General features: G+C 47.9%; 2 protein-coding genes across 2 annotated transcripts in view; both read left to right on the forward strand.

Annotated features, from left to right (window-relative positions):
- The window catches only part of EXOSC10 (exosome component 10), a 37789-nt gene extending 28298 nt beyond the window's left edge, over window positions 1-9491 (forward strand). The window contains exons 18-25 of the mRNA XM_074218467.1: window positions 5125-5220; window positions 5336-5410; window positions 5840-5924; window positions 6135-6208; window positions 6632-6800; window positions 7307-7365; window positions 7870-7946; window positions 8679-9491. Of these exons, the coding sequence (XP_074074568.1) occupies window positions 5125-5220; window positions 5336-5410; window positions 5840-5924; window positions 6135-6208; window positions 6632-6800; window positions 7307-7365; window positions 7870-7946; window positions 8679-8709 (666 nt within the window). The 3' untranslated portion in view covers window positions 8710-9491. The remainder of the gene's footprint in view (window positions 1-5124; window positions 5221-5335; window positions 5411-5839; window positions 5925-6134; window positions 6209-6631; window positions 6801-7306; window positions 7366-7869; window positions 7947-8678) is intronic.
- A 1591-nt stretch (window positions 9492-11082) lies between these two features.
- Window positions 11083-20263, forward strand: SRM (spermidine synthase). Its single transcript, XM_074218468.1, has 8 exons — window positions 11083-11256; window positions 12065-12185; window positions 15072-15164; window positions 17155-17308; window positions 17801-17884; window positions 18451-18596; window positions 19507-19629; window positions 19882-20263. The coding sequence occupies exons 1-8, from the start codon at window positions 11114-11116 to the stop codon at window positions 19897-19899; spliced, it is 882 nt and encodes a 293-aa protein (XP_074074569.1). The 5' UTR covers window positions 11083-11113; the 3' UTR covers window positions 19900-20263.
- The last annotated feature ends 758 nt before the right edge of the window (window positions 20264-21021 follow it).

The raw sequence follows: 21021 nt of genomic DNA on the forward strand, positions 1-21021 counted from the left end.
GGGCCAGCCCTACTGTGGATTGCCATAGGACCTTGGACCTGCTCTGATTTGACTTGGGCTGGTTCACCCCTCCTTAGGGGACCTGATTCCTGCTTCCTCCCTTTCTGGGGGCTTACTGTATTGGTATTGAACTTAGTGTGGTACTCAGTTGGCTTTAGTCCTACTGCAATTTAGGACTCTTGAACTGAACAATCTAGTAAATTAGAGGTATGCACTACCACCAGGCTTGGCTAACATTTTTATTTAAAGTTTTGAGTTCCAAATTCTATCCTCCCTTCCTCTCCTCCCCTTTCCCTGAGACAGTAAAGTATCAGATAGAGGTTTTACATGTACAATTATGTAAAACATTTCCATATTAGTCAGTTTGTTCAAGAAGATGCAAATTTAAAAATCTAAGTGAAAAACAGCATTCTTGTCTGTATTCAAATAGTATCAGTTCTTTCTCTGGAGGTAGATAGTGTACTTCATCATTAGTCCTTTGGGATTGTCTTGGATCATTGTATTGCTAAAAGAGTAGTTAAGTCATACACAGTTCTGCATTAAATAATATTGCTACTGATGTGTACAATGTTCTTCTGGTTCTGTTCATTTCACTATGCATCAGTTCGTGTAAGTCTTTCTAGGTTTTTCCAAAATCATCCTGTTTGTCATTGCTAATAGCACAGTAATATTCCATTACAATCAAAAATCACAGCTTGTTCAGACATTTCCCAATTGATGGGACATGCCTTTGATTTTTATTCTTAGCTACCACAAAAAAGAGCTGCTAACAATATTTTGTAAAATTGGTCCTTTTCCCTTTTTATTGGATCTCTTAGGGATAGACCTAGTAGTGATACTGCTGGATCAAAGGTTATACACAGGAAAAAAAAAATGAAGGATATGCACAGTTATATAGCACTTTGGGCATAGTTCCAGAGTTTTCTTCAGTATAATTGGATTAGTTCACACCTTACCATCAGGACAGTCATGTACCAGTTTTCCCACATGGCCTCTAATATCCAACATTTTTCTTTTTTTTGTCATATTAGCCAGTGTGTTAGGTGTAAACTGGTACCTCAGAGTTTTGTGGGGTTTTATTTATTTATTTATTTTCATCCATTTGAACATGCATATTTCCAAGTTACAAAGTTTCCCACCATCCTCCCTTCCCACCCCCACTCCCTTCAGTTGGGAACAGTCAGGTTAGCATTTTATATACGTATTTTGTTAAACATATTTACAAATTAGTAATTTTTGGCATGAGGAATTAGGATTAAGGGAAAGAGATACATAAGAGATAATTTTTATAAAGTGTTCACTAAAGCTGAACAGAAAGTTTGGTCTCCAAGTACAGGACTCAGATAAAGTATAGAGGGGGTGGACGAGAAGGACTAATTATAAGGAACTTAATGATGTTGAACTATTTGTATTCCTGCATGGGAAGGAGATATTGATAACTCATATGAACTTTCTCATTCATAAGAGCTGTTAGAAGGAGCATATATATAGACAGGGCACAGGAAGGAGCAGAATATAATGGCATAATATAGTAAAAAGATGGAGTCAATGGGTGATAAAGGAAAGTACTGGGAGGAAGAGAAAGGAGAGGAAGAAGGGGCTAAGACATTTCACATAAGAGTCAAGAAAAAGCTTTTATAGAGTGGAATAGTGATAGGCAAGGGAGAATGAGTGAACTTCATTCTCATCAGAAATGGTTCAGAGAGGAAATAACATACACACTTAATAGGGTATAGAAATCTATCTTACACTAGAGAAAAAGGAAAGGAAAGGGATGGGATGGGAAGATGGGAGGGAAGAGGAAGGAAGGGGAGAGGAGGTGATAGAAAAGAGAATACTCAGATACAACACACTTCTGAACAGGGACAGAATTAAAGGAGAGAGATAATGGAATAGATAAGTGTGGGGAGGGATAGAGTGGAGGTAAATATAGCTAGTGATAACAAATGTGGGGAAAATATTGAAGCAATGTCTCTGGTAGCTTTGATGGGGAAGGCAACTCATCCCAGCGACAGAGCCATTGGAATCTGAACACAGACTGAAGTACTTTTTTTTCCTCTCACTATTCTTGAGGTTTTTCATCTTTGGGGGGGGGGTTATGATGATTCTCACAACAAGATTACTGTAAGAATATAAAATAAATAAACCAGAAATAAATAGTGTTCAACAGATTTAGTAGGGGTGTTGTTTTTTTCCTGTGTATTTTGTTTTGTTTCTCTTCCTCTGGTTGGGGATAATACAGTTTATAATCTGTCAAATACAGTTGTCCTAGCTCTCTGGACTGCCAAGAGGGGTTACTTCCATCAAGGTTGTTTATCTCATAATTTTGATGTGTAAATTGTTCTCTTGGCTCTGCTCCCTTTGCTCAGCATTAGATCCCATAAGTCATTCCATGCTTCTCTAAGAGTCCAGCCATTTATGGTTTCTTATAGAACAATAATATTCTATAGTATTATTCATGTACCATAATTTGTTTAGACATTCATCGATTGATAGACATCCCCTCAATAAGCCCTTTGCAGAAATACTTGTGGCAAAAATTTTTTCCTCGTTTTCTGCTTTCCTTATAATTTTGATTACATTGGGTTTTTGCTTTCAAAACTTTTGTATTTTGTATAGTTAAAATGATCTATTTTACATTATATGTAAAACTTCTTTGGTCCTATATTCCATTCTCTCTTAATTTGCTTACAGTATCTCCCTTTAGGTGCAAATCTGGTACCCATTTTCACCATATCTTGATATAGGGTATGAGATGTTTGATGGTCTATAACCTGCGAGTTTCTGCCATACTATTCTCCAGTTTTCCCAGCAGTTTTTGTGAAACAATGAGTTTTTGTTCCAAAAACTTGGACGTGTGGGTTTTCCATATACTAGATTACTATGGTCATTTACTATAAGGTAATTTGTATCTAATTTTTTCCACTGATCCATCATTCTATTTCTTAGCCAGGACCAGATTGTTTTGATACAATTCCTTGAGCTGTTGTTCTCTCACATGCATTTTGTTCCTCTTTTTTTTTTTTAAGGTTTTTGCAAGGCAGTGGGGTTAAGTGGCTTGCCCAAGGCCACACAGCTAGGTAATTATTAAGTGTCGGAGACTGGATTTGAACCCGGTACTCCTGACTCCAGGGCCAGTGCTTTATCCACTGCATCACCTAGCCACCCCTCTTCCTCTTATTTTTAGCAGAGCATGATCTTTTTTTTTTTTTTTAGGTTTTCAGGTTTTTTGTTGGATTTGAACCCAGGTACTCCTGACTCCAAGGCCAGTGCTTTATCCATTGTGCCACCTAGCCGCCACCAGAGCATGATTTCTTAAGGCACAATGTTATGCCTATATTGTATGCCACAGTTTCATTAGCCATTCATCCAGGTTCTTTATTGCTTTATGTTCAGGAATTTTCTTCTTTTCTCTGTCCCGCTTGGAGAATATGCCTAACTGGTCATGCTGGAGAAGGTGGGATCATTGGGGGGAGATGGGATTTCATTTGATACAACAACCCTGTGAGTCAGGTGTGACTATTATCCTCACTTCATGTGGAAAGAAACAGGCACACAGGTTGCCTATCTGAAGCTGAATTTGAACTGTCATCTTCCTGACTCCAGACCCAGCACTGTCAGCTGCATCATGTCCCTGGAGGATAGCATCCAACTTTGCTTCTGTTTTGTACCTCCTACATGGTTAACCTTAGTATTTGTGGATGATAAAAATTGTTTCTGCCTGGTATCTCTCAGACACTGAATTTGGTGATTGTATTTCTGAGTGAGCTAAAACTTCTCTTAAGGTTCTATAAAATCAGTTAATTGCACTCTATTCTCTGTTTCCATTATTTCCAGGCAATTTTATTAGATGATTATCTGGAATCTGGTATTTAAAATCTAGAATGCCACTAATTCTAAAATTGTATCCCTGATCTTGACCTTCTTACCCTATATAGCTTTTGTTTGTAGGACTCTTAAATGAGTTTCTAGCTCACTCTCATTTTCTTTGTTTTGTCTAATCTTCTTGGCTCCTCAGAGTGTCTCCTTCATGAATGAATGAATGAAGCTGTTTGCTTGTCCTTGCTATGTGCAAGGCACTGTTCTAAGTGCTGAGAATAGAAGTAGAATAAGACAGACCCTCCCCTCAAGGAGTTCTAATGGGGAAGACAGCACAGAAATGTGCTCCTTAGGCTGGAGTGGCCAAGCAGATTTTTGTCATTTCCCCTGATGAGATCCAGACTTTTAGAGACAAAAGCTCTCTGTTTTGGATCCTAAGTAGGTAGGACCATAATACCTCAGGAGCAATCTCCAGGCTGCCTCTCCTTAGGGGACTGCTGCCAAGATGATGGGGTTCAAAGACCTGGATTGACCCCATCAGGATCTGGGGGTTCATAGTGGCAAGCAGGAATTTGACTTGCCTGGCTAGTGGTAGTGGTTTTGTCCATTTGAGGTTTTTCACCATCTTTCAGCAAACTTACTTCAATCATTTAAATACCAGTTGTTCTTTTGTGAGCAACTTTTTCTTCTGCCAAGAGCCATTTCGATATTTATAACAATTTTTGGGCTATATTTAGTCAAACATTTAATTAACTTACCACTAAAAAGCTCTAGATTTGTTGAATGTTGAGTCCCACCTGTGGTTGCCTTGGCAGTATCAGACCAGTACAACCTTCCCCTTCATTCTATCCCACTCTGGAATTTGTTGGGTATGTCCATTCTTTCTAGAGTTATAGCTCTTCTCAAAGTCTTGTTTTCCTTCTGGGGATTTCACTGTTCTGTTCATTCAACCTTTATACTTCAAGTTTACTGACTATCTGCTAAGTGCCAGATATAGCAGAGAGATCACCAAGAGAAGCCTTCAAGGGGAAAGGAGGAATTTTTTTTGTTTGGGTTTTGTTTGGGTTTGTTTTGGTTTTTGCTTTATTTCAAAATTTGCCGAACAGTGTTTTGCATTTTAAAGTTCTTCCCTGAAATGTTCACTGTTACTTTTATAACATGATCAAGCAGCCAGATGTTACATGGCCCAGGCTATTGCTATAAGCACTCTGGCAATAACACTGTGACCAAGGTTTTCTACCTCTCAGGCTTCACATTCTTCACATTCTTCCTACTCACACTCTTCCCCTTTCTTGGTGCCCATAGGAGCCCAGTGCTGTCAAAGAAAATGGAGGGAAGTTGACTGTAGCCCAGAAGAAGGCACAGAGCATCATGGAGTCCTTTGAAAATCCATTCAGGATGGTAAGTGGCCACTGGGGCTCCTCTTGGGTATGGGGATGTGAAACTGCTGAATCAGCCACAGGATGGGGCCCTGCCTAAAGTCTTGTGTTTAATTGAATGTTTTTTGTTTTTTCAGTACCTGCCCTCAGAAGGAAACCGTTCTTATGTCTCACAGTCAGCAAAATTTGATCCAATGTCGAAAATCTATGAAGTAAGTTTGGATGCTGATTTTTTTGAGATCTCAGTTCCCAATGGGACGAATGAAAAAAGTGGGCAGCTTGTGTTCTGAAACCTTTGGGTCAGATGTCTTTTAGGAGATTTCACAGTCTGAATGCTGCTCTGCAATAATCCCTTTAAATTAAGCCACTTAATAATAATACCTCAAATTTGTATAGCCCTTAAGACTTTTCAAAGCTTGTTTGATCCTCACTAAGGAAAAGATAATTATGGGAAGGGTCTTCCCTGAGTTCTTATTCTTGATTTCTTTTTTTAAGCTTTCTAGTTCTCTGCAGAGCATACTTTTTATCACATCTGACTCCTACCTTGTGTTATATTTATCTGTCTTTCTGTCTCTTTGGCTTGCCTTACCCAAACATGAGGCATTTCCAAATACTGTGATTCCTTTTATTTTCAATTCTAGATCAGCAATCGTTGGAAGCTAGCAAGTCAAGTGCAGATCAAAAAAGAGGCCCAGGAATCATTGAGAAAGAAAGCTGAGCAGACAGGTAACTCACCATTGTCCTGGGGGGGTGTTCCTTCGTAGAGCCCCTTCTTCCCAGCTGTCCAGAGAGGATGAACTTGCACAGGGTCCCCCAGACTCATGAGGGGCAGGCAAGAACGGCTTTCAGGTGTTTCTTGGCCCCAACTGGGGACCTCCAGCCAGGGGAGGTGGAGAGAACACAGTGACAGAATCTGTTCAACTGCTTGTCTAACAGCCACCCGAGAACAGGCAAAGGAAGACTACAAAGCCGCCACTCAGCAGGTCATCTCGGTTCGGGAGCAAGCTTCGGTAAGCGTGCCCCTCTTTCTGTTGCTACTTTTCAAAGACTAAACCTGGTCTGGGAGAGCAAGTAAGGTGCTTTCTTTTGGGTTAGTCAGATGGGGTTCACTTCATGTTCTCTTTTTAATTAGCCTAATTAGCCACTGAAACCTGGTTCCATCCAGCACTGTAGCTTGCCTACTGATTAGTCCTTTCTTCCACCTCAGGAGCTTTTCTATCCTTCCCTCTGCCTTGTTTAAAAAGACCCCATGAGATCCCTGAGGGTGGCTGCCCCAGCTCCTCAAATCATCCAAGTCATTCATTTTTCCAGAAATCATTCTTTTTTGGCTCACAGATTGCAACTGGATTTATAACTGTTCATGTTGGTAAAAGAATCCTAGATCTTCATTTCTGTACTGATTTGTTTTCTTTGTGGGCTTATGAACTATGTAGCTTGAAAATGCTTCTAAGAAGAGGGAAAGGACAGGAAGTGAGCCGGGGAGCCTGGAATCCAAACAAGAGAAGAAGAGGCTCAAAGCCTCCCAGCAGCCCCAAGAGCAGGAGTCGCCCAAGGAATTCACCCCTTACGACTACAGCAAGTCAGACTTCAAAGTCTTTGCTGGTAAGGATGAAATCTCCTGCCAGGGTGGAACCCTCCGCCCAGAGACTGAACCAATGTTGGCTCAGCCTGTGCAGTCTGAGAACAATACACAGCACAATGCAAATCAAGTAGAGGGAGAAGCCCTTGTTAATTTTTGATTCTTGCTGAGAATATTTTTCTGGGCCCAGTCCATCCTTTCTGGTGATCCCACCTGTCCCCACACTGACCTGCTCTGCAGGTCCTCAGGTTCTGCCTGAAAAAGCTTCCTTATTTGAATTAGATTGTGGTACTGAGTCTGAGCTGGTGGTTTCCATTCCTACCTCAGTCATTTAGAAGTGAGGTCACAGGTGAGAACCCATCCTCCAGGCAGCTCTTGTGAAGGTCACATGCATTTGTGACTAGAGTGCAGATCAGCACTAGGGGCAGGATGGGGAGGGACACCCTTGGGGTCCTGCCCCTGGGGCAAGCAGAGCCAGCAGTTTGTCCCCTGGGGAGAGGCCCACTGACCCTCTTTTCTCCTCTTTCAGCAAACAGCAAACCCAAGCAGTCTCAGTTTGATCCTAATGTACAGGACCCACCTAGCAAGGTAAGGAGCCTTATTTGGACTTGTCACACACTGTATTCACAGCTTGCCCCACCTCATAGGGATAAACCTCAGGAAGGAAATGTTGGGGTCCTCTCCCCTGGAGCATCTTCTCCCTTTTTTAGTTCTTCTGGAGATTGGAACAATGCTTGCCAGCCATTCCAATAATTAAAGAAGTTGTCGAAGCTGATGCATGATTTGAAAAGGATTGAATTGCTGTTTTGCTACCATGGAAATTAGATTTTTTGGCAAGACTTGAGAACACAAGCCCAGACGAGCCTTAGCACTGGGGGGGGGGGGGGTGCCAAGGCCAGGATGTAGCCCAGGTAATGCCAGCCCGGCACTCTTTTCTGACAATTTGGTACTTGGTGCAAGGGAAGCAGAGGGGTGGGGGCTCAGGTGTGTGGTTACTTCTTGATACTTGAAGACCTGAGCAATTTGGCTGCATCAGGTGAACCCCAGTACAGTTTCCTACAAGTCTGTGATGTGACCCCTTTGTCTTTTCAGAAATGTGCTCCGGTTGGTAAACCTAAGCAACCAGCAGGAAACAGAAGCAAATCTTTTGTGTCTGGAAAATCAGAAAGGTATGTTGTTCCTCCCAGCACAGGACCCTTGATCTTGGGAAGGGATCTTCTAATAGCTACTGAAGGCCAGGAGTGTGGGGCTTCTAGGCTGTGCCTGACAGGAGCTTCAGGTAAATTCCCCAGGGCAAAGGAGACTCAGCACACAAGTGCCTTATGGTGTATCCTGGCTCACTGAATGCTTTGGGGAGCCACTGGTGACCAAGTCACTTCACCCACTTTGCCTCCATTTCCTCATCTATAAAATGAGCTGGAGAAGGAAATGACAAAAAGCACTCCAGTATCTCTGCCAAGAAAACCCCAAATGGGGTCACAGAGTCAGACAAAATTGAAACAGCAAAAAGGGTTTAATGAATGTTTGGGGGAGTAGTTGATTTTATCCCCCGGATCTCCATCTTTAGAGTAAATACTAGGATTCCACACAGGGTAGCCCCTCTCTCTGGCCTGGGTAATTTCTTAGCAGCCTCGTGTGGGGGCCCTTTCCTCTACCCCCATCCCCAGGCAGCTCATAGCCTTGGGGAGCCTGAGCCAGGTGGAGACTTCCTCTCCATGCTGCACCTCCTGAATGAGCCAGAAAGTTGGGTAACTTCCTTCTGGAGTGGCCACCTCCTCCCCTGAATCCTTGGTAAGGTTGAGCTGCTTGCTTGAGGTTCCCACCAGGTAAAGACTGGGAAGTGAGAATGCCTCAAAGTCCCAGAGAGAAGTAATTTTTTTCTTACCCACTGTTCCCTGCAGAGGCTTCAGATGCAGCTGGCCAAAGAGATAGTGTCTGGGCCCTGGAGAAGAGGAGCCCCTGGGGACCAGAGAGTGAGCCGTGGGCTTGTCGTGGAGGGTGCTGCTCTGTACGGACCTCTTGGTGAAATATTAAACAAAGAATTCTTACTGGAAGGAAGCCAGGCCTTTGCCTTTCATTGTCAGCAGAGACTTTTGGAAATTATCTGTCATAGACCTAGCATGTGATGCCCAGATCACCATCACCACGGCAAACTTCACTGCCCGGGAAAAGGGTAGGGGCATGCGAACCCAGAGCCCAGCCCAGTGGACCAACCTGGTTTTCTGTACTGAGACATTAGAGCCCCAGGGTTTTCAGCCCAATAATACTATGAATGGTCACAACTCAGCGGGATGGTGAAGGCTTCCCTGGCCCACGGAAAACACCCATATGTGGCAGAGACCTCACCCTGATTCAGAAGAACGGGTACATTGTTGCCATGAAGCCAACATCACCAGAGAGGGAGAGAGCCCGTCTGGCTGTCCTGTGTCACCTGTGATGGTGAGGCAGGGCCCACATCAGTGTAGCATCAGACCAACCCACCATAGGTGAAGGGTCAGACTGCTGTTCCTAGGCAGCTTCGGTTCCAGCTTTCTAAGAGCTAGAGGGGGCTGGGGTGATCTCAGGACCTCCTCTCACCAGTCCCTGGTGTTCCTCACTCCCACACACATAGAGAACCTGCTGTTGTTGACTTTATTAAACGCTGGCCTCCCGTTTGGACAAGTAGGTAGAACCACAGTGGTTCCATCATTTAATAAAACATTTTTTAAATTAAATTCATCTCATTTGCTAAATTTAAAAATTTACCTTTTGGAGTGGGGGCGGGCTACACCTTTGTTCTCTAGCAATCTTTTCTGCCTTAAAACCTGGTTCTCGTCTTTAAAGGAGAGAACCTAGACTCTGAGATACTATTTGAGCCAATCTGAGACTGGTTGATGTATAGAATGTTTACATGGTTGAACTATTATTTGGAAGTGGGCGGGGGTTGGGAGAGTGCCACAAAGCCTGCCCAGCACAACTCGGAGTAAGCAAGGCTAGAGGAGCCATTTCGGAGGGGCCTCCCTTGGTTGGCATTAGAGCCATATGGAGGGTAAATTAGCATTTGATATTCTGTAATTAACATGCTTAATGTAATTCTGTTTCTGAGAAGTTATTTGACATTTTCATGAAAGCAGAAAACACATTCACAGCCAGAAAGCAAAGCCCGGTTTCTCAGAAGATGATCCGCCAGTCTCTCTCCGGTGTTGAATATGTATGGATGTATTTTGCCTCTTCCAGAATGCTAGTGGTAAAATTAGAAACGCTCATCTAGGAGACTTGAGCATCATTTCCATTCAGAGGCAAAACAGCATTTTCCACTTATTACTGTCACGTCCCCGGCAGTGTGCTCAGCTCTCACGGAATCGAAGCGGGTGGAGGTGGGAGGAGGCAAAAGGCGGCTGCATGGCTCTTGGAACCGGGCTCCCTAGAAGTTGCGTGGCTACGATTAGAGGTTCGGGCAAGATAAGCGAAGCGAGCCCCAGGGCAGGCGCAGCCTGGCCGCCCAGCCCCGCAGGGATACAACCGAGGCTCGGGCAACAAAGTAGCCGCGCCCGCAACAATGTAACCGCGTGGCAACGGCAACTCAAGTCCCGACGGGGCCGGGAGCCCGCCCGGGCAGCCCTGTGGGCCGCTGCTTCTGCCAGTCTCAGCCGCGCCACCTTGGGACCCGGCAAACCCAGCGCCGAGGCGCCTCGAAAGTCTGCCCCCTCTGCCGCAGCTTCCCCTGGCACGGTCCCTGCCCCGAGCCTCCACGAGCTCCCCAAGCGTGGCTCGTCCGGGCCGAGGCCTGATGCGGGGGAGGCCCGCGGGGGCGCCCAAGTTTTCGCTCCCAAGTGTCCTCTGCACCCGCGGAAGCAGCCCTGGGGGCCCCCACAAGTGGCTGCACGTGAGGGGGGGGTGATCCGGGTCCCCGGGCCCACGCGCTCGGGGGGGGGGGAGCTGGGGGGCGCTCAAGGACAGGGAAACCCCCCAGCGGGACCCGGGACCCGAAGCCCACCTGCCCAGCCTCCGGCCCCCACGTGGCCCCACGGAAGGAGTCGCACAAACATGCTAGCGCTGACGGACAGCCCGCCCCAGCCACTAGGCGGCCGGGTGCGGGCCCGCGGACCAATGAGCGCGCGCGGGGCCCGAGCCGCTGCTGGATGCGCCGATTGGGCCGGGCGCCGGGCGCCCGGCGGCCATTGGCGGAGGCCGGCTCCGCCCCCGGCCCCGCTCGCCCCGCCTCCTCGGCCGAACGCGGCCCCGGCCGGGCCCCCGGGTTAGGCTGCGGCGCGGGCTGGCGGGAGGGCGGACGGGCGGGCGCTGCTGGCCCCGTTGTGCTGCGGCCGCCGCGGCCTGTGCGTCCCCCGGCCCCGCCATGGAGCCCGGGCCCCCCGCCATCCGCGAGGGCTGGTTCCGGGAGACGTGCAGCCTGTGGCCGGGCCAGGCCATGTCCCTGCAGGTGGACGAGCTGCTCCACCACCAGCGCTCCCGCTACCAGGAGATCCTGGTCTTCCGCAGGTACCGCGGCCCCCTGCGGCCCTCCCCGCGCCCGGCGCCCACCTGCCCCAGCCCCCGCCTGGCTCCGGCCTGCTCGCAGCCCTCCGCCTGGCAGGACCCTCCACCACCTCCTGCCCCTGCCCTCCCCAGCCCGTCCGCACCATGTTTCCTCCTTAGCCTTTGGGGGGCTTCTTGGCTGGGGGCTCCCCAGGCCCGCGGGACCCTTCCTCATCCCGGCTCTCTCCTCCTTCCATTTTCTGATCTCACTTGTTCGGACTCTTCTTAGCTCTGGTCCAACGCTGCCATCCCCACCCCCCACCGGTCCCCTTTCCAGGAATCTCAGTCACAATCGGCTCTAGGTCCCCTCACTTCCCACCATCCCGGTTCCCTCTCTCTTCTCCATAGACTACTTTCTATACAGTCCCTTCATTTTCTTTCTGCATTTTCTCTCCGCCCCCTCCCCCCATCTCTTATCTCTTCCCTATTCAGGGTCACTTTTTGAAAGCCATCCCCCGCAGGGTTGCTTTGCTTCTCCAGATCAGGCAGGCTTTGGGAGATGGGGAGAAGATAGGCAGTGGAGAGAGCCCAGGGGCTCGAGACACAGAACTCATCTACTAGCTTGTAGTCCAGGCCCACGCGGCTTCGGGCATGCCACGTTTACTGGTCTGGCCTGAGGACCAGCTGGCAGCTGTTTGTCAAAACTCTCCCAGGGAAGTGAATTCATTGTCTTTGGGGGGGCGGGAGAAGATAGGGTCTGCTTTCTACGTGGCACCGAGCTGCCTCTGTGATCCCTGACACCCTCTCTCCTTGGGGTGGGGGGCTTCTACAGCAAGACCTATGGCAATGTCCTGGTCCTGGATGGAGTCATCCAATGCACAGAGAGGGATGAATTCTCGTACCAGGAGATGATTGCCAACCTGCCCCTCTGCAGCCATCCCAGCCCACGAAAGGTAAGAGACACTATGCAAGAGGCCTTTTGTGGGGTAGGGAGTGAGGGTAGAGTTAACAGCAAAGAGGACCATCTCTCCATTTCCTTCCCAGTTTCTCACTTCCAGTGTGCTCTTCATCACACTGGGTCACTTTCTTTGAATAGGATTGGACCCTTCTGTCTAAAGTTCCTCCAGCTCTGACATTCTGTGACTCCATGATCTTGGGAATTCTCCCCAACCAGCTCAGGGTGGTTTTGAACCTCTTTGGGAAGGCTTAAAACCCAGTTTTACAGTCTAACTTACTGCCCCTGTGACCAGGCCCTAAAGTCCGATTTCTGGGGCCACTCACCCTGTCCTCCAGATAGATGAAAAAGGCCAACATTAGGTATGGGGAATCCAAGCAGGGACATGAATTTCTCAGAGACACTCCTTATATGAGATGAAGGGGGGTGGATGGGACACTATGCCTAGAGCAGAAAGAGCCACTCCATTCTTTCCAGATGAAAAGTTAGTTTAGCCTCCTTGGATCCTCATAGGGGAATGATAGGTCGTGGGGTCATTGATGTAGTTAGAAAAGATCTCGGTGATCATCTACTCCTTTAACAGGAGGAACCTGAACCACAGAGATTTTAAGTGATTTGTCTCATGTCATAGAGGTAGGAAGTGGCAGGGCTAGCAAACTCCTTACTCTGTGTTTACTTGAGAATTTTTCTTTCTTCTGGGGTCTTTGATGTCTATCCTAGCTCAGGGTTTAAGATCTCAGAGCCAACCTGTGCCTGCCCACCAAAGGATGCCCCAGCCTCTGCTTGAGATACAGGGGAGAAATTGAGCCAACCCTGGTTCAAATCTTGGCTCTGCTGTTCACTACCTGTGTGACCTTAGGCAAATTCCTTAAGCTCTCTGGATTTCATTTTGTTGAACATGAAATGGGCCCAACCAGATAGTCTTTGTGACCCAGTGGGGGGGGCGGAGACTATCTCCTGAAGCATTTGGTTATACTATAGTGGGGGGGGGGGGGCATAGGGAGAACTGGTATCGAGTTTAAATTGATGTACCTGTAGCCTGCTGCTGTTCCTTGGGGTCCAAAGAGGTCAGGTCTTCCTTATAAGGACCCTTCCCAATCCTTGAGGATGCCTCCCACAGTCTTCTCTTCTGTAGGATCACTATCCCCAGCTCCAGTCACATGGTATGGTCTCGGCATGTCCCCTCAGGAGCTCAATAAATACTTGTGCTCACTCTCCTCTGGTGGGTGCCACTAATGTCCTTCCTTCCGAGGCTGTGTCACTCTGAAGTGAAAGCCCTATGCCAGCTCTGGTCTCATGGGGGCAAAGAGGACCTTCACCTCCTGAATTCTCTGCCTCTTAATGAAGCTTTGGGGAATGGCATCACACTGGAATTGCCAGGCTAGCCTCCTCCTTGTGTTGTTTCAGAACTTCAGGGTTCCCTAAGAAGCATTTCTGTCTTTCCCATGTGTAACTTGGTTGTACTTGAAGCTCAAGAAAAATTGCATTGGTCCTCTATTGAGTGCTTAATGTCTACCAGGTCCAATACTGAGTACAAAGAAAGACTAGGTCTGCCCTCAAGGAGCTTACCTTCTAATAGGGAAGATTACACAGAAAAGGAAGCTAAAGAAGATTTGAGAGCTACAGCTCCTTCCACCTCCACTCCAAGAGGCCATGCTGCCATGGCTGCCCAAAGGGAGACCAACTGCCAAAGTCAGTCACTAATGAGAAGGAAAATGGAATGGGGGAACCATATGTGGAACATTCTTCTCTGGGAATATGGATAGGGCCTGGCAGCAGGTGTGCTACACATTTCCAAGAGACCTTGAAAAATCACCCCCCCCCCTTTTTTTTTTTTACACTGGAGGAAACAAAGTTAGATGAGAAATGCACTTCCACAAGGAGGTTGCAGAGCGAGGTATTTTGTCCAGAGGAGTTCTAGCTAGGTTCTAGACCCAGTTCTTAGAGGTGTTTGGCTGTGTTAACCTCAGGTCACTCTCTGGGCCTCATTTTCTTTTCCATAAAATGAATGGGATTAGACCTCAGGGAAGCTGAGAGCCAGAAAGGACCTCAGTCTGATTGATATGTAAAAGAATCCCCAATCCATCAGGAGCACAGATTTAGGCCTGGAAGGCACTTTAAAGATTGATCCAATCTTCTTGGGGTTGTTGGGTTTTGTTTTGCTTTTTTAAATGAACAAATCTTACCTCCACCTCCTTGGAGAAAAAGAAAAGCACAAAAACTTTGTCAAGCAAAAGCAATTCTTGCCCTGGTCATCACCAGCAATACTGTCTTGGTCCACACTCTGTGACTCCCACTTCTCTGTTAGTGTGGGTCCTGTGCTCTGGCCAGTCATTTTGCAGATGAGGAAACAGAAATTCAAGGCTTAGAGGTGTGCTGAGGGTCACATGGGTAGGAAATGGTAGAGATGGGATCCAGACCAGAAATGGAAACGCCCTTGTCTCCCAGGCCAGGGCTTCACCAGAACTACTGAATGAATGGGACCTAGGCGGGACCTTAATCTTGGCCAGGTTCCTGAGCACCTACCTACTCAGGAGGTATCAGCACCTTCCCTCCAGGGTTAGGTTGCTTCTTCTGGAGCCCTCCTGACTCATTGCCTTGGAGGGGGGCGGGGTGAGTCAGTAAAATAAGATCCCAACTGATTGGAGGGGCCAGGCTACCCCTAGAAGCAGCTGCCTTCCTATGTTCTGGGTGTGGGATGGATTTGAACCCCTGGGCCTGACTAGCCAAGTGAGCCTGCCTCTTGAGAGGAGATAGTCAAAATAAGGCATCTGTTCCCTGGCTACAGGATGGATATAAGAAGACTCAACCCCTTATGTTCCTAGGCTCTTGGCCCATGAAGACGCATTTGTCCCCTTTCCCTGTTTTGTGCCTCCCTCACTAGGTGCTAATCATTGGTGGTGGGGACGGGGGCGTCCTTCGGGAAGTAGTGAAGCATCCCTCTGTGGAGTCTGTGGTCCAGTGTGAGATTGATGAGGTAAGTCTTCCCAGAAGAAAAGTGAGCCAGTCACAAAATCTTGATATCTTTCTTCCCTCTCTTAGTCTATCCCTTTGGGGTACTGAACCACCATAAGCCATGGGACTTGCCCCAACCCTCTCCCTTGGACCAGAAACTTTTTTTTCTACCACTCAACAAAGTCTATGTGTTTCTACAAGTGCTAGGTCACAGGGTACAGGGGAGACAAGGTAAGATATCAAGTGGAGCACTAGATCCAATTAAGCTTATGATTAGGTGGCTCAGTAGTTAGAGAAGTTCTGGAGTCTTTAGAAAATATTGTGCTTTGGTTGTTTCAATCCTCTCTGACGCTGTGTTCCCATTTGGGGGTTTTTTTGGCAAAGATCTTGGAGTGATTTGCAGTACTTTCTCCAGCTCATTTTACAGATAAGGAAACTGAGGCAAACAGGGTGAAATGACTTGCCTAGGGTCACATAACAAGTCTGAGACCAGATTTGAACTTGGGTCTTCCTGAGTAGCTCTACTTAAAATAAAAAAAAAAAAGCTAAAATCTTAAGATTACTCAATTCTTTCTTTGTCCACTATCCTGGAGTAATTTGGAACCTCCCCTATGATCCTTTGTGTCCATAATCACTTCAGGGGTGGAGGAATTGATTGTACTAAGCTTGTTTTACTTTCCTTGCTGCTTTCTCAGACACATTTGCCAAAAGGGAATGTGATCTAGAAAAGTTTGCCCAGGTCACTCAGGTCAGAGGTGAAATTTATGTTCTCCTGAGTCTAAGATTAGAACCAGTAGAAATGGTCACCTAGGGATTGGGAGTTTTTCCCTCCCAAAAAACTAGCTTGCCTAGATCCTTGGGAGTTGGAGAGAATGAGTCAGCTCTAATCCTTTCCTCTGAATTTTTGATCATCTTCTAATCCTGGGATGGGCCTGGCCTGAAGCCTCTAGCATCAGATGGAGCTAGATAGTGGCAGATCCATGAGCTGGGTGGGCAGGGAGCAGGAAATGGACCTAAATAGTCTACTATTTTTTCTGCCATGGATTTGAGAATTGAAAACATGCTGGGGTTTGGATTCATCAAGCCCTGATCTCCCAACCTAGCCCCACTCCTTAGCAACTCCCATTGAATTGGAACCCTCTGGATTTCAGCCAGACCGACCCCTCCACCCCCCTTCAGAGAACAGAAATATTCTTGGCTTTTTGCTATTTCCTGTTCCTCTCCCTGATTCCAAGCACATCCACCCTCTTCCAGAAACAAGCTTCTATTCACTTGAGGCAACCATGGGTCCTAGTGGCCACCATGCCAGACTTGAACTCAGGAAGGGCTGAGTTTGAATCCTGCCACACACACACACACACACACACACACACACACACACTGACTGTGGGACTCTGGGGCCAACTGCTTCACCTACCCGACCTGAGGTTTCCTGTAAAATGGGGGTAAACTCATCTGCCTCTGAGGGTATTTTGAAGATCCTTGGAGATGCTGTCATCCATTAAGAAGTGTGAGAGCTTGTACAATAACCACTTTACCCAGGGTCTGTGTGTCCTGAGGTGTATTGCAGCTTCCCCCTCCCACCCCCTGTCCCTGAATGAAAGCCCCTTGAAGTCAGGGACTGGTTCCCATCCATCTTTGAATCCCACCTAGCCTGGCCCATAGGAAGCTGTAATCAATGCTTCTGGAGCATCTGGTTTATCTGGATCTCTTCCTGCCCCCTGCCTGGGGGAGAGTTCTCCTCCCTCAGAAATTGCTTGCTGCTTATTTTCTATTTTTGCAATGATTCACGTGTGCATGTATGTACACAACAGTAGCATGTTGGCTGTGGGGGTGGGGGGCTTCCTCTTTCATTGGAGCCCTTGTGTTGCCAGCACTTACCTGGCCCAGAGAATTGGTTTAATCAATGCTTCTGGACTGGAATCCTCTGAAGTGGTGAGAGCGGGTGGGGTGCTAGGGCCCCCCCCCCCCAGGAGCACTGTGGGCCACTGAGTTCCTGCCCCATATCTCAGGACGTGATCCGGGTCTCTAAGAAATACTTGCCGGGCATGGCCGTGGGCTACTCCAGTCCGAAGCTGACCTTGCATGTTAGAGATGGATTTGAATTCATGCAGCAGAACCAAGACGCCTTTGATGTCATCATCACGGACTCCTCAGACCCCATGGGTGAGCAGAAGAAGCAGGCCTTGTTTCTCCCCAACTGAGAAGTCTGTCCAGAAATGGCAATGCTCCCAGATTCATCACCTCCCATAGGGCTCCTCATAGCCTGGGGAAGGGACAGGAGTGGTCAGGGTGATCCCTGGCCAAGAACATAGCTCTATTTGCAGTTGGGAAGCTGAGGCCCAGAGAAGCAGTTTTAGCCTTTGCAGCCTCCTTCCTCCTAGCTGACCTCTCCCCACTCCCCTCAGGCCTCTGGTGTTATCCTGTTCTTGGCCTTGCTCAGGAGACCTTGGCCTCTCTTCCCTTTCCCCAGGGCAGTCTCATCCCTCCCTCCTCCAATCCTCATTGCCTCCACAGTGAGAGGAGGGGGCAGTGAGGATACAAAGTCCTGGCCAACCAGAATCCTGGAGTGCACCCCCTTTGTCTCCCCATCTTCCCCAGTCCTAGGTAGGTCCTGGCAGGGTTGGGGCATCTCTGTGGCTTCTCTCCTCTGCCCAGGTCCTGCTGAGAGTTTGTTCAAAGAGTCTTATTACCAACTGATGAAGACAGCGCTGAAGGATGATGGGATCCTCTGCTGTCAGGGTGAGCTCCTGAAGAAGGTCACCCTCTTTGTAAATTGTGTTTTAACACAATTTATGTTGCTCTACAAAACCTCACTATCTACACAATACATTCCTCCCATGGGCAAGGTTAATGTTCAGTGTAGTGGTTGGGGTGCTGGCCTTGGATTCGGGAAACCCTAAGTTCAAATTTTATCTCAGGTACTTGGTAGTCATGTTCCTCAGGGAAGAACCAGTGTTGGGAAGAGGGGAGCATTGGTGGGATAACTATAGTCCCAGCATGGTCTGGGTGAGCTCTCCTTGATGAGGTGACTTCTCTGCTTTTCCCCATTACCAGATGACCTCCCTTTACCCACAGTCCCTCAAGTAACCACCCCAATATCCCTTCCTCTTCCCTCCTCTCCTCCCACCTTTCCAAGTAGGCTCATCTCACTTCCCCTCCACCATCCTCCAGATGATCACCCCAACATTCCCTCTGCTCCCACCCTCCAAGGGAGCTCATCTCATTCCCTACCCCATCCCCAGCATTCCTTCCTTTCCTCCCATCCCCAAGGGAATCCATCTCACTTCCCCCCCACCATCCCCCAGGTGAGTGCCAATGGTTGCATCTGGACCTCATCAAGGAGATGCGACACTTCTGCAAGTCTCTGTTCCCTGTTGTGGAATATGCCTACTGTACCATCCCCACCTACCCCAGCGGCCAGATTGGCTTCATGCTCTGCAGCAAGACCTCGGTGAGTCTTCTCAGCCATCCTGGGTCATCTTGGGAGGTCAGTCAGTAGAGAGGGGAGGACTCAGGAAAAATAGAAAAAACTTGCTGTTATTGGGGCATGGATATGGAAAGGCAGAGAGCAGGGGGCCTGGGAACCTTCACTAGCCAGCTGTGTGACTTTGGACAAGTTGCCTGCTTTCTCTGGGCCTGCGTGTCAATGCTAGGAAGCCAGTCCCCAACAGTGAGATTGTGCCAGAAGAACACGAGATTCAGCTGGGCTGGAAACTGGCCAGAATCCTGTATGATCTTTAGTAAATTGTTTTAAATTACCATTTCCAAGACAACCAGGTGGCATAGTAGATAGAGCACCTTTCCTGCAGTCAGGAGGACCCGAGTTCAAATACGGCCTCAGACACTTAATAATTACCCAGCTGTGTGACCTTGGGCAAGTTACTTAACCCCACTGCCTTAAAAAAAAATTATTATCATTTCCTCCTCTATAAAATGAGGTCAGGCAGGCAGCCTGGTTCTGGCACCCCCCCCCCCAAGTTCTCTGGCTATGGATCACCCCCAGCTTCCTTTGCATCTTAGCTTCTTCCTGCCCCTTTCCATCTTCTACCTTCTCCTCACTCCTATCTCTCCTCTTCACCTCAGTCTCCCATTCCCTTCCAGATCACCCCAGACTCCTTAACCTTCTAGAGCCATGTACACCCTCTACTCCCATAATACATGGGGGCTTCCAACTACCTTAGTTTCCGCATCTCCAAAAAGTTCAGGGATTGAATGAGTTGCTTACACTGTGGCCTTTCCCCCATTTACCCCAAGTATCAGATCTTGGTTTCCATGGAGTGTAAGGAGCTAGACTAGGCAGTGTGGGTCTTCTGGAGATAGAGGCCCGAGAGCCTAAACATGCTGTTCTTTGTCCCACTCAGAGCACTAACTTCCGGGAGCCAGTGCAGCAGCTGACCCAGGAACAAGTAGAGAAAATGAACCTCAAGTACTACAACTCAGACATCCACCGCGCGGCCTTTGTGCTGCCTGAGTTTGCCCGCAAGGTAATAGCTGGGGTACCCTGGAGCAGCAACCTGTAGTCACAGGGTCTGAGTTCAAATTCTCTCTGCCACTGACTTCCCTGAGGGACCTTGGACCAGTAAATGAGGGGATTGGACTGGACAGGTGCCCTTTTAAGTCCCTTCTATTTCCAAATTTCAGTTGACCTGAAAGGAAAGATGCCCACCTCCTTCCCCTAGGCAGATTCCGACAGTTTCCACTACCTTCCCATGACCCTCTTTATTCTCTTATTCCAGGCCCTGAGTGATGTGTGAGGAGACTGGTATGCCCACCTCGGCCTCTCCCAGGGACTTCAAGCCACAAGTACCCATTCCAGGATGCCCCTCTTCTTGCGCTGAGGGCATTGACTGGCACTTGGCACCCCTTCCCAACTGAGGACCTGCCCCTCGCCAGCCAACCCCGCCTGTTGACCAAGTGTTACTGAACCCAGGACATGATTGAGGGGCTCCCTGTGCCATGCTCTGCTGGGCGGGTGAGGGGCAGTACAAGATGTCTGTGTCTGTCTCTGTCTCTGTCCAGTCTGGTCAATTAGTGTCTATTAATATTGATCATCTGTGTACAGAACGATCCTTCTCTCCTCTAACAAGGCCCCTCACCAAACAGTGTATTTATAACTGAGTGGCTTGTCAGTGTCTCTGTTCTGGATCCTTGAGCTCTATACCTCCAGTAGCCTGTTTTCCATGAAGTTCTCACCAAGACTGATGGTTCAAGGCTGCCCCTTTCCCTTAACATTCAAAGATTCTAATTCCTTTGGGTTGAGATAGGGGTGACCTTGATCGAGTCTTGAGATCTCCAAAGGAAGGGTACACTTGGCATCAGTGACCCTCCATTTCTAAATCTACGGCCTTCGAACTTGTCTGGTTTTCCCTAAGTTCCTCGTCTGTCAGAATAAGGGAGCAGGACTAGATCTCTACCATGCCTTCTTGATTTACGTTCTGTGATCCTGGTATTGGGTCCCACTCTTCAGAGATCAAGGCTCCTAAAGAAACAATGACTTGCCCAAGGTCTTAGAGGGAGATGAGAGCCCATGTTTGAAGGCTGGAGCGCGCACACACACACACACACACATTTTATAAACTCTCTGGAGGCGGAAGTTCTCCTCTCTCAAGTGTCCTAGTGGTTAGAAAGAAAATTTTGGCTCTTAAGAAATGAAAAAATACTGCAAGTGGCCATCAGAATGGATAACTTCTTGGGTATGTTGTAGGAAGGATTCTTAGGTTCAGATTGTATCAAATCCCTCCTACAACATACCCAAGAAGTTAGCAGTTCTGATGGTCCTTTTCTAGATCGTAATTCCGATCCAGATTTTTTCCTTTTTTTTGTTTGTTTTTGCAAGGCAAATGGGGTTAAGTGACTTGCCCAAGGCCACACAGCTA

Source organism: Macrotis lagotis, chromosome 1, assembly GCF_037893015.1.
Source record: "Macrotis lagotis isolate mMagLag1 chromosome 1, bilby.v1.9.chrom.fasta, whole genome shotgun sequence".
NCBI lineage: Eukaryota > Metazoa > Chordata > Mammalia > Peramelemorphia > Peramelidae > Macrotis > Macrotis lagotis.